Source organism: Microcaecilia unicolor, unplaced genomic scaffold (assembly GCF_901765095.1).
Source record: "Microcaecilia unicolor unplaced genomic scaffold, aMicUni1.1, whole genome shotgun sequence".
In the NCBI taxonomy this organism is placed as follows: Eukaryota; Metazoa; Chordata; class Amphibia; order Gymnophiona; family Siphonopidae; genus Microcaecilia; species Microcaecilia unicolor.
The window spans coordinates 26452-39758 of NW_021963621.1; the positions used below are offsets into that span (position 1 = coordinate 26452).

General features: G+C 44.0%; 1 protein-coding gene across 1 annotated transcript; it reads left to right on the forward strand.

Moving 5' to 3' along the window:
* Positions 1-8336: 8336 nt before the first annotated feature.
* Positions 8337-11309, forward strand: LOC115459517 (oocyte zinc finger protein XlCOF6-like). The gene is made up of 2 exons (XM_030189332.1): positions 8337-10616; positions 10869-11309. Exons 1-2 carry the CDS (start codon positions 8533-8535, stop codon positions 11302-11304), a joined length of 2520 nt encoding a protein of 839 aa, XP_030045192.1. The 5' UTR covers positions 8337-8532; the 3' UTR covers positions 11305-11309.
* The last annotated feature ends 1998 nt before the right edge of the window (positions 11310-13307 follow it).

Genomic DNA, 13307 nt, shown 5'->3' on the forward strand with positions numbered 1-13307 from the left:
GAATCCGGGGTCTTTTCACGGTGGCAAGAGGTGTGCCTGGAGTCCTCGGGCCAATTTTTTGATGAAGGTAATTTTATTCCTTTTCAAAGTTTGACTGAAACTTACGCAATTTCCCCTAAAGATGTTTTTTCTTATACCCAAGTTAGGCATTTTCTTTCTGCCAGGGAGAATAGGGCAAAAGTCCTGAGTGAAGATTTTTTGGCTGACTTGTGTTAAGATTCTAAAGGGACGAGGGGGTTGATCACTTGTCTGTAGTTTTTCAGCAGGTTCGGGCCTCTGTTGAGTATCGAGTGCGCTGGCATTGGGAGTTGGGGGTGACTTTTAGTGATGATGATTGGACACAAATGGAACGTGCTTTGTCCAGGGTTTCAGTCTCCATACCCTTTAAAGAAAATGCTTTAAAGGTCTTGTATAGATGGTACCTAACTCCTGTTCGCCGCCATCATATGTTTCCACAGGTATCTTCTTTGTGTTGGAGAGGGTGTGGACAGGAGGGTACCATGGGCCATCTGTGGTGGATTTGTGTTAAAGTCCGTGCTTTTTGGAAGGGGGTCCAGTTTCGACTCCAGAGATGTCTCGCCGAACCAATAAAGTAGGCTCCTGAATTTTTTCTCTTTTCTAAGAAACCACCTGGCTTAACTACCTCACAATCTTTATTGGTTCGACAAGCTATGCTGGCGGCCAGGGTTGTTTTGGCCGCCTCATGGAAGACCTCTCAGGTGCCTTCAATTGTTAAGTGGCTCTGGGCAAAGCGTTGTAAAACGACATCTAAATGGGAAGCTGTTTGGCTCCCTTTTATTTCCAACTGCTCATGTTGAGGTTTAGGACAGATGGAGGGGGAAGGTAGAGGGGTGTATAGGTGTGGACAGGGATTTTATTTTTTTTTTCCTTCTTTGTGTTTGCTTTATTTACTAGTCTTATTTTTTTTTTCTGTTAGTTGGGTGAGGTAGGGGGGTGGGGTTCACTGTACTAAAATCTTATAAAAACTGAATTTTTTCTCTTTTCTAAGAAACCACCTGGCTTAACTAGAGTGGAGGAGTGGCCCAGTGGTTAGGGTGGTGGACATTGGTCCTGGGGAACTGAGGAACTGAGATCGATTCCCACTTCAGGCACAGGCAGCTCCTTGTGACTCTGGGCAAGTCACTTATCCCTCCATTGCCCCATGTAAGCCGCATTGAGCCTGCCATGAGTGGGAAAGCGTAGGGTACAAATGTAACAAAAATAAAATAGATACTATTGGAGATTCTACATGGAATGTTGCTACTATTGGAGATTCTACATGGAATGTTGCTACTGTTGGAGATTCTACATGGAATGTTGCTATTCCACTAGCAACATTCCATGTAGAAGGCTGCGTAGGCTTCTGTTTCTGTGAGTCTGACGTCCTGCACGTACGTGCAGGACGTCAGACTCACAGAAGCAGAAGCCTGCGCGGCCACATTGGTGATCTGCAAGGGCCGACTTCTAGTGGAATAGCAACATTCCATGTAGAATCTCAAATAGTAGCAACGGTGGAGGAGTGGCCTAGTGGTTAGGGTGGTGGACTTTGGTCCCGGGGAACTGAGGAACTGAATTCCATACCCACTTCAGGCACAGGCAGCTCCTTGTGACTCTGGGCAAGTCACTTATCCCTCCATTGCCCCATGTAAGCCGCATTGAGCCTGCCATGAATGGGAAAGCGTAGGGTACAAATGTAACAAAAATAAAATAGATACTATTGGAGATTCTACATGGAATGTTGCTACTATTGGAGATTCTACATGGAATGTTGCTACTGTTGGAGATTCTACATGGAATGTTGCTATTCCACTAGCAACATTCCATGTAGAAGGCTGCGTAGGCTTCTGTTTCTGTGAGTCTGACGTCCTGCACGTACGTGCAGGACGTCAGACTCACAGAAGCAGAAGCCTGCGCGGCCACATTGGTGATCTGCAAGGGCCGACTTCTAGTGGAATAGCAACATTCCATGTAGAATCTCAAATAGTAGCAACGGTGGAGGAGTGGCCTAGTGGTTAGGGTGGTGGACTTTGGTCCCGGGGAACTGAGGAACTGAATTCCATACCCACTTCAGGCACAGGCAGCTCCTTGAGTCACTTAACCCTCCATTGCCCCATGTAAGCCGCATTGAGCCTGCCATGAGTGGGAAAGCGCGGGGTACAAATGTAACAAAAAAAACTTGTTTTCACTTGTTGTGGGAGCTTATTCTTGTTCACTGCTGGTGCTTCCTAGTTGACTTTTGTTGTTAGCAAATCTTCTTACTGTCTTAAGTGATACCTATTTGTTTGTATTTTGCCATTGCTCCTAAATTTTTGAATAAAGGCTTCTTTCAATTAAAAAAAAAGAAAAGAAATAGATGTACTTTTTGGGATCTGCCAGGTGCTTGTAACCAGACTGGCCACCGTTGGAGACATGATCAGGACTCCGATGGCTGTTATACCGATGTGGAAAGGCCAACAAGGAGCTTTTACTTGAGGGAGATCATCTGCATCTCTGGTAATAATCAGCATGGATGTGTTGTATTTTCTGCAGCGAGGGGAATGTAAAGGGGTCTGTGTATTACTAAGGGGGCCTTTTACAAATGTAAGTGGTGCTCGGTAGTGTGGAATTGCCTATGTTTTAAACAGAGGCGTAACTGGGGGAGTATAGACCTAAAAGAGAAGTTAAGGAGGTTTCAGAGCGGTGGAGTCAGGAATTGGGAGGGAGAATAACAGAGGGGAGAATATTGGCAGCGAAGGGCGACTAAAATGATAGCGGGGATGGGACGACTTCCCTATGAAGAAAGACTAAGGAGGCTAGGGCTATTCAGCTTGGAGAAGAAACGGCTGAGGGGAGACATGATAGAGGTATATAAAATAATGAGTGGAGTGGAACAGGTGGATGTGAAGCGTCTGTTCACGCTTTCCAAAAATACTAGGACTAGGGGGCATGCGATGAAACTACAGTGTAGTAAATTTAAAACAAATCGGAGAAAATGTTTCTTCACCCAACGCGTAATTAAACTCTGGAATTCGTTGCCGGAGAAAGTGGTGAAGGCGGTTAGCTTAGCAGAGTTTAAAAAGGGGTTGGACGGTTTCCTAAAGGACAAGTCCATAAACCGCTACTAAATGGACTTGGAAAACTCCAAATTCCAGGAATAACATGTATAGAATGTTTGTACGTTTGGGAAGCTTGCCAGGTGCCCTTGGCCTGGATTGGCCGCTGTCGTGGACAGGATGCTGGGCTCGATGGACCCTTGGTCTTTTCCCTGTATGGCATTACTTATGTACTTATGTACACTTAAGGGGAACACTCGGGTGGTCCATAACGCTGAGTTGCAGGAATGCCACTTCAGAACCATACATAGAGCTTACTTCTAGGCAGGCATGGCATGCACAAAGTGTGCAATGGGGACTGCATCTTTCTTTCATGGAATGTGGCAATGCAGAAGCATCAGGCTGTTCTGGTCAGCTCTCTCCCGGTTTATGACTCGGGTCTTGCGAAACCAGGTGAATTTTTCTTTTGAACGGGTGATGTTTAGTTCGGTTGCAATATGGGATCAGGGGTCTCAGGAGGAAAAAATTTTTCTTAGTAAGGCTTGCATCCTGGGGAAAAAAAATGCATCTTAAACCATTGGGTTTCAGATAGGGCACCATCATATTGGAGGAATCGACTCCATGAACTTATGGGAATTGCGTGATTAAATATACTGTTTATAACCTATGTAAATCTAGTTCTTAGGATATTCATGCGCAAAGGGAGTGGGGGGAGTTGGCGGTTTCACAGAGGATAGCGATAGCAGTAGACTGAATAGTTTATATGAGAAATAGTGCATTATTTGTATCTGTTCTTGTGGTTGTCTGACTTACATTGTATGTATGTTAATGGATACCCATATATAACATAACATGTCATCAATAAAAAAATTAAACATAAAAACAGAGGCGTAAATAGCCGTCTGCTAAAACAGAAATCTGCATGCGGCCATTTAATGCCTGGGCGGGTTCACGTTTTAATGCAGCGGTAATCGGTCAGTCCACAATTACCGCTGGACGCGCCTACACCACAGTCCCACGTTACAAAATAGAAAAATGTTTTCTGACGTGGAAAATGGCACACTGCAAACTCAGAACAACCCCCAAGGTGTGCCAGGCGGTAGTGCTGACTTCCCTTATGGCAACCCTACGGCCTTTAAACTTGTTAAATTGTTCTTCTTCTACAATTGCAAAATGGAGTGGAAAGGGTAACATAGTAACATAGTAGATGACGATAGAAAAAGACCTGCACGGTCCATCCAGTCTGCCCAACAAGATAACTCATGTGTGCCACTTTTTGTGTATACCCTACTTTGATTTGTACCTGTCCTCTTCAGGGCACAGACCGTATAAGTCTGCCCAGCACTATCCCTGCCTCCCAACCACCAGCCCTGCCTCCCACCACCGGCTCTGCCACCCGATCTCGACTAAGCTCCTGAGGATCCATTCCTTCTGCACAGGATTCCTTATGCTTGTCCCACGCATGCTTGAATTCCGTTTCATTTCCACCACCTCCCGCGGGAGGGCATTCCAAGCATCCACTACTCTCTCCGTGAAAAAATACTTCCTGACATTTTTCTTGAGTCTGCCCCCCTTCAATCTCATTTCATGTCCTCTCGTTCTACCGCCTTCGCATCTACGGAAAAGGTTTGTTTGCGGATTAATACCTTTCAATTATTTGAATGTGTTATGATTGGGGTCTGAACCCCTCTCAAACTTACCTCTTTCCTGGGAGTCAGCTTCTTAGCTGGCTTCTGTTTCTTTCTCTGTCCTTTCTGAGCTGGCTCTGTCTCTCTGTGCTGGCAGCTTCCAGCAGCAGGGCTCTAATTGTTTCACTATACTGCACCTGTGTGGGTAGTCTGAGTTGCTCTAACTCTCTTTGGGTGTACTGGCTTCAAGTGTTTCACGGTGTTGCATTGGTGTGGGTTGGGCCTCTATGGTTTTCAGTGTGCTCTCTGGGTTAGTGTGCTGTTGCCTGGGTCTAGGGAGTGTGACATCATCTGGGAGGGCCTTGATAAGGAAGTGGGTTCTTTCCTTCAGGGCCTTCGCAATGTTTGCTTCTGGCTACTTGCTTTAGGTCCAGGATAGTTTAGTGCAGTGTGCACTTGAGACTTGTGTGTTTGACTTCCCTGTTTTTCCCTTTTGTTACGGTGTGTAGCACTGCTGTTAGTGCAGTGCTGGAGTTTGGTGCTGGGAGCTCCCTTGTGAGTAAGTGTTTAGGAAGCACCTTTTGTTGTTGGGGTATTTGGCTTTCCTGTTTGTTTCCTTGTGCTTGCCCTGCTTTTCCTCATGACCCATGTTTAGCTGCTGCAGCTTGGTGCTTAGGAAGTACCAGTGTTAGGTCTGGCATTTGTCTTCCCTTCCTTTTCCCTTGTGGCTTCCCTGCACTTCTGTTAGTGTAGGGCGTAGGGGCACCCCTGTTAGTTTCTGTTGGGAGCACTGCTGTTGGTGGAGGGCTTGGGAGCTTTTCTGTTGGTGCTGGGCTTAGGAACACTTTTGGTCACTTTAGGAGTTAGGTGCACTTCAGTTACAGCTTGTTCTAGTCCTGTCCCTGTGTCGTCCAGTAAGTCCTGCCGGCTACTCGAACCCATGAGCTCAACTCCTGGGGGGCTTAGTAGCTAAGTGCAGGTGAAGCTGTGTGGACCAGTCCAGTGTGCTCCAGTCCCGTGTTCCAGTCCTGTGTCCTCCAGTCCGGGGGACCAGTCCAGTGTGCTCCAGTCCAGTGTGTTCCGGTCCGGTGTGTGTTCCAGTCGGGTGTGCTCCAGTCCAGTGTGTTCCGGTCCGGTGTGTGTTCCAGTCCGGGGGATTGCAGTCCAGTGTTCCAGTCCTGTGTTCCCCAGTCCGGGGGATTCCAGTCCATGTGTTCCGGTTCGCTGGGCAGTGCCTGCAGTCCCTGCCGGGGTGCTTACCCAGTGTTGGTTGGTGGGTTTTGCCTGCTGCTGTCGCTCCTCGTCAGCAGCCCAAGGGCTCACGTTTGCTCCAGAGCCCAGCCCCTCGGGCTCTGAACCTGAGAACCTGACAGAATGTCTGTGTCATATCATCCCCTGTTTCTCCTTTCCTCCAGAGTATACATGTTTAGTTCAGCAAGTCTCTCCTCATACGACTTGTAACGCAAATCCCATACCATTCTCGTAGCTTTTCTTTGCACCGCTTCAATTCTTTTTACATCCTTAGCAAGATACGGCCTCCAAAACTGAACACAATACTCCAGGTGGGGCCTCATCAACGACTTGTACAGGGGCATCAACACTTCCTTTCTCCTGCTGGTCACATCTCTCCCTATACAGCCTAACAACCTTCTAGCTACGGCCACCGCCTTGTCACACTGTTTCATCACCTTCAAATCTTCAGATACTATCACCCCAAGATCCCTCTCCCCGTCCGTACCTATCAGACTCTCCCCGCCTACCACATACGTCTCCCGTGGATTTCTATTCCCTAAGTGCATCACTTTGCATTTCTTCGCATTGAATTTTAATTGCCAAACCTTAGACCATTCTTCTAACTTCCTCAGATCCTTCTTCATGTTTTCCACTCCCTCCCGGGTGTCCACTCTGTTACAGATCTTAGTATCATCCGCAAATAGGCAAACTTTACCTTTTAACTCTTTGGCAATGTCACTCACAAATATATTGAACAGAATCGGCCCCAGCACCGATCCCTGAGGCACTCCACTACTCACCTTTCCCTCCGAGCGAATTCCATTTACCACCACCCTCTGGCTTCTGTCCGTCAACAAGTTCCTAATCCAGTTCACCACTTCGGGTCCTATCTTCAGCCTGTCCAGTTTATTTACGAGCCTCCTGTGGGGAACCGTGTCAAAAGCTTTGCTGAAATCTAAGTAGATTACGTCCATAGCTCATCCCTGATTCAATTCTCCTGTCACCCAATCAAAGAACTGAATGAGATTCGTTTGGCATGATTTCCGTTTGGTAAAACCATGCTGTCTCGGATCTTGCAACTTATTGGCTTCCAGGAAATTCACTATCCTTTCCTTCAGCATCGCTTCCATTACTTTTCCAATAACCGAAGTGAGGCTTACTGGCCTGTAGTTTCTAGCTTCTTCCCTATCACCACTTTTGTGAAGAGGGACCACATCCGCCGTTCTCCAATCCCTCGGAACTTTTCCCGTCTGCAAGGATATATTAAACAAATCTTTAAGAGGACCCGCCAGAACCTCTCTGAGCTCCCTCAATATCCTGGGGTGGATCCCGTCCGGTCCCATGGTAGATGTGAAGTGTCTTTTTACTTTTTCCAAAAAATACTAGGACTAGGGAGCATTCAATGAAGGTACAAAGTAGTAAATTTAAAACACATCAGAGAAAAGTTTTCTTCACTCAACGTGTAATTAACATCTGGAATTCATTGCCAGAGAATGTGGTAATGGTGGTTAGCTTAGGGGGGTTTAAAAAAGCTTTGGACGGCTTTCTAAAGGAACAATCCATAGACCATTATTAAAATGGACTTGGGGAAAATCCAATCTTTATTTCTGGGATAAGCAGCATAAAATGTTTTGTACTTTTTTGGGATCTTGCCAGGTATTTGTAACCCGGACTAGCCACTGTTGGAAACAGGATGCTGGGCTTAATGGACCTTTGGTTTGTCCCAGTATTGCAATACTTACGTACTTATGCAACAATGACGAGCCAGTAATTGTTTCATAAAATCCTTTAAGGAATCCAAAGAGCCTTATAATATTTTTTCTATAAGTTCGTCAGCCCAACATGTGTCGGCATTCAGGGGTAAAATTATAAATTGTAAAATGGACAAACAATCGCCTTAAAGATAAACACAAATTAAAGGGGTATAAGAATCTTCTTATAATACCCTATGCACATAACTAAGAACAAAAAACACATAGCACCCCATAAACTCCTCCCTTAAAAATATATAAAAAATGTTTACCTAGGCGGCTTTAGGTGGATTGTTTGTCCATGTTACAATTTAATAATTACTGGCTCATCATTGTTGCTTTTGTGCCTGTGATACGTTTGGATTGTAGCTTTGTTTTTTTATGTCTTTTCCTGTAATAATACACAATACTGTTTTTTTATTTAGAAAAAGAGGAGCCTAAAAATAGTAATACAGAGACACATAACTGGAAGCTCAGTGAGAAGCCTGAAGGGGAAAAGGTGTTACCAGAAAGAGAGAAAGAGGAGACTCCTTCCTGTTCTGACTGGGGAGAAAAGGGAAACAATCAAAATAAACAAAAACCTTCACCAGGAGACTCAGCTCTGTGTGAAAACAGTACCAGTAATCTCAAACAGACAGGGAAGAGGAGAGAAACCAGACGAGAGATCAAAGCTGTTCCTGCGATATTTGTGAGATATTCCTTAGCAATCATCTCGTTCTAAAATCACATCACAGATCTGATACTGAAGAGAGACCGTCTACATGTACGGACAGTGGGGAAAACATCAGTCAAAAGAGAGAACTACAGGGACAACAGAAAACAGACATAAAAGAGAAACATTTTACAGGCTCTGAATGTGGGAAAGGTTTCAGTAGAAAGAAAAAGCTAATGCAACATGAAAAAACTAATAAAGAAACTAGAATGTGTACAAATACAGAACATGGGAAAAGCTTTATCAATAAAACAGACATTACAAAATATAAGAAAAACATCACTGATGAGAGAATATCTTCATGTCCTGGATGTGAGAAAAGCTCCAAGAAGGAAGAAAATTTTGCAAAAAATGCAAAATTCCACCAAGGACAAAGATCAGTTTCAAGTGCTGAATGTCAGAAAAGCTTTAGTCAAGAGGAAGCAGTCACAGATCATCAAAAAGCTCAAACTGGTGAGGAATCGGATACTTCTACTAAATCTGAAATAATATTTTGTAGTAAGGCAAATCTCTCAAAATACCAGGAGATCAAGAAAAATGAGAGATTATATACTTCTGCTGACAGTGGTAAAAGTGCTTGTTGGGAAGGAAACCTCACAATGCTCAAGAGACTTCATTCAGTAGTGAAACCATTTACATCTACTGATTGTGGTAAAAGCTTCAGTCAGAAGGGAGCACGTGCTGGACATGGGAGAATCCGCACAGGAATGAAACTATTTACCTGCACTGAATGTAATAAGAATTTCAGGCATAAGATAGAGCTCACAGAACATCAGAGACTCCACACAAGAGGGAAACCATTTACTTGTACTGAGTGTGGTAAAAGCTTTACTGCAAAGGCAACACTGACCAGACACCAGAGAATACACACAGGTGAGAAGCCATTTACATGTGGTGAGTGTGGTAAAAGCTTTACTGCAAAGGCAACACTGACAGTACACCAGAGAATCCATACAGGAGAGAAGCCATTTATATGTAATCTGTGTGGTAAAAGCTTTAGCGTAATGGGAACTCTGACCATACACCAGAGAAGACACACAGGTGAGAAGCCGTTTACATGTAGTGAGTGTGGTAAAAGCTTTAGTAAGAAGAGAACACTGACCATACATCAGAGAGTCCACACAGGAGAGAAGCCGTTTACATGTACTGAGTGTGTTAAAAGCTTTAGTAGGAAGAGAACACTGACCATACATCAGAGAATCCACACAGGAGAGAAGCCATTTATTTGTAATGAGTGTGGTAAAAGCTTTATTGAGAAGAAAACATTGACCAGACACCAGAGAATCCACACAGGAGAGAAGCCGTTTATATGTAATCAGTGTGGTGAAAGCTTTAGCGTAATGGGAAATCTGATCGTACACCAGAGAAGACACATAGGTGAGAAGCCGTTTACATGTAGTGAGTGTGGTAAAAGCTTTAGTAAGAAGAGAGCACTGACCATACATCAGAGAATCCACGCAGGAGAGAAGCCATTTATATGTAGTGAGTGTGGTAAAAGCTTTGGTAGGAAGAGAACACTAACCATACATCAGAGAATCCACACAGGAGAGAAGCCATTTATATGTAATGAGTGTGGTAAAAGCTTTAGTGTAAAGACAACACTGATCACACACCAGAAAATCCATACAGGAGAGAAGCCATTTATATGTAGTCATTGTGGTAAAAGCTTTACTATAAAGAAAACACTGACCAGACACCAGAGAATCCACACAGGAGAGAAGCCATTTACATGTACTGAGTGTGGTAAAAACTTTGCTGAGAAGCAAACACTGACCAGACACCAGAAAATCCATACAGGAGAGAAGCCATTTATATGTAATCAGTGTGGTAAAAGCTTTAGCGTAATAGGAAGTCTGATCATACACCAGAGAATCCACACAGGGGAGAATCTGTTTACATGTAATGAGTGTAGTAAAAGCTTTAGTGAGAAGAGAAAACTGATGATACACCAGAGAATCCACACAGGGGAGAAACCGTTTACATGTAGTGAGTGTGGTAAAAGCTTTACGGAGAAGAAAACACTGACCATACATCAGAGAATCCACACAGGCGAGAAGCCATTTACATGTAGTGAGTGTGGTAAAAGCTTTAGTGTAAAGACATCACTGATCACACACCAGAAAATCCATACAGGAGAGAAGCCATTTATATGTAGTCAGTGTGGTAAAAGCTTTAGCGTAATGGGATATCTGACCATACATCGGAGAATCCACACAGGCGAGAAGCCATTTACATGTTGTGAGTGTGGTAAAAGCTTCAAGTGGAGGGAAACACTCAAAATACACCAGAAAATCCATTCAGGAGGGAAGCCATTTATATGTAATCAGTGTGGTGAAAGCTTTAGCATAAAGATAAAACTGACCATACACCAGAGAATACATACAGGTGAGAAGCCGTTTACATGTAGTGAATGTGGTAAAAGCTTTAGTGAGAAGAGAACACTGACCATACATCAGAGAATCCACACAGGGGAGAATCTTTTTACATGTAGTGAGTGTGGTAAAAGCTTTAGTGTGAAGAGAACACTGACCATACACCAGAGAATCCACACAGGGGAGAAGCCGTTTACATGTAATGAGTGTGGTAAAAGCTTTAGTGAGAAGAGAACACTGACCATACATCAGAGAATCCACACAGGGGAGAAGCCATTTACATGTACTGAGTGTGGTAAAAGCTTTAGTATAAAGGGAAAACTGACCATACACCAGAGAAGACATACAGGTGAGAAGCCGTTCACATGTAGTGAGTGTGGTAAAAGCTTTAGCGTAAAGGGAAAACTGACCATACACCAGAGAATCCACACAGGTGAGAAGCCATTTACATGTAGTGAGTGTGGTAAAAGCTTTAGAGTAAAGGGAAAACTGACCATACACGAGAGAAGACATACAGGGGAGAAACGTTTACATGTAGTGAGTGTGGTAAAAGCTTTACTGAGAAGAAAACACTGACCATACATCAGAGAATCCACACAGGCGAGAAGCCATGTCCAATTACATGTAGTGAGTGTGGTAAAAGCTTTAGTGCAAAGGCAACACTGATCACACACCAGAAAATCCATACAGGAGAGAAGCCATTTATATGTAGTCAGTGTGGTAAAAGCTTCATGTGGAGGGAAACACTCAAAATACACCAGAAAATCCATTCAGGAGGGAAATGATTTTTGCTCAGTGAGTGTGACAAAAGCTTTAATGACAAAGAAATGTTGACCCACACCAGAGAATCCACATACCAGAGAAACGATTTACATATCCTGAGTGTGGTATGTGCTTCATTCAGAAGGAAACACTCACACCAGACAATCCATTCAGGAGTGAAACAATTTCCATAAAGTGAGTGTGGTTAATGCTTTAATGAGAAGAGAACATTGACCACCATACATCAGAGAATCCACACAGGCGAGAAGCCATTTACATGTAGTGAGTGTGGTAAAAGCTTCATTCAGAAAGCAAAATTTATAAGTACATAAGTATTGCCATATTGGGAAAGACCAAAGGTCCATCAAGGCCAGCATCCTGTTTCCAACAGTGGCCAATCCAGGTCACAAATACCTGGCAAGATCCCAAAAAGTACAAAAAATTTTATACTGCTTATCTCAGAAATAGTGGATTTTCCCCAAGTCCATTTAATAATGGTCTATGGACTTTTCCGTTAGGAAGCTGTCCAAACCTTTTTAAAACTCCGCTAAGCTAACCGCCTTTACCACATTCTCTGGCAATGAATTCCAGACACCAAAACAACCATGGGGGGGGGGGGGGTCACTGAAAAGCAGAACTCCTGCACTTCCCCTTAATCTAACGCTATAATCCAGCTTTACAGCGCTCTTACCAACATTACAACCTTGGTGCAGTTACCCTTAAGAAGCAGGCAAGTGTTGATGATAATATCGCTAGTGCCTGGCCTCGGAATGGCAGCTAAAGTACAACAGAAACATAAGGAAAGATGAAAAACAACTGAAAGCAAAATGGCAGACACGCAGGTTCCGCTGGACAGCACTTTTTGCTCAGCATGGACAGCGGAGATTATGGCGGAGGTTACTGCAGCAGTTGAAGCAGCATTGGACAAGAAGTTACAGGCTTTGTATGATCGGGCGAAGGCAGCTCATGAAAGATTAGACGGATTTCATTTAGATCTGGACCAGATGCAACAGATAATCAGTGATTTGGAGGATCGGTTGATGGAGTCTGCAGAGCCTGCAGGAGCAACACAGAAAAAGTTGCTGAAAATGAGCTTGGAAAAACGCTCCAGGCGTAATAATTTGAGACTGTTTGGCCTCCAAGAACAATTAAAGGACTCAGACCTGGTGAGCTTCCTTGAAAATTGGTTACCTAAGACTTTAAATCTTAATAATCTGTCGGGGCCCCTGAGGGTTGAGAGAGCACACAAGGTAGGCCCACGCAGGCAACACCCGGCTAAGCAGCGTGCTGTGATTATGAGGATACTGCATTATGGACACAAACAAGCAATATTACAAGCCTTGCAAGCTGGCTCTTTTCTTTCATATTATGCTTTCAAGATTACTCGGCAAGGGTAGCCACAGTGAGAAGAGCATTTACGCCAATCTGCACTGCTTTGTACGAGCGGAAGCTGAAGTTTTCCTTGGTATACCCTGCTAAGCTGAGAGTATTTCATGAAGGTTCAGACAAGGTATTTGAATCAGCAGAAGCTGCAAAGATGTTCCTGGAGACCCTGAATGATGGTCCTTCGAGGTGACTACAAACTGGACTAATCTGCTGAGCGGAGGGGTTGCAATTTCGGATTTTGAATTTTGGCCATTACCGCACATACTTGGGTATCATCCATTGTTTTTTTTTGTTTGTTTTGTTTTTTTATGACAACATCTCAGACTGGTACGCATTGTACATAAGGGAATGCCAGTTAAGTTGTGATGGTCTCAAGAGGGGAATTCTCCCTATATCTGCTCTGAAATGGCATTGGTAATGTCTGTTGACAT

Coding starts and splice junctions, on each gene's coding strand:
- LOC115459517 (XM_030189332.1), top strand. CDS start 8,533: ATGCAACATGAAAAAACTAATAAAGAAACTAGAATGTGTACAAATACA. Junction 10,617..10,868: donor GAGTGTGGTAAAAGCTTCAA/GTGGAGGGAAAC, acceptor TAAAAGCTTTAG/TGTGAAGAGAACACTGACCA.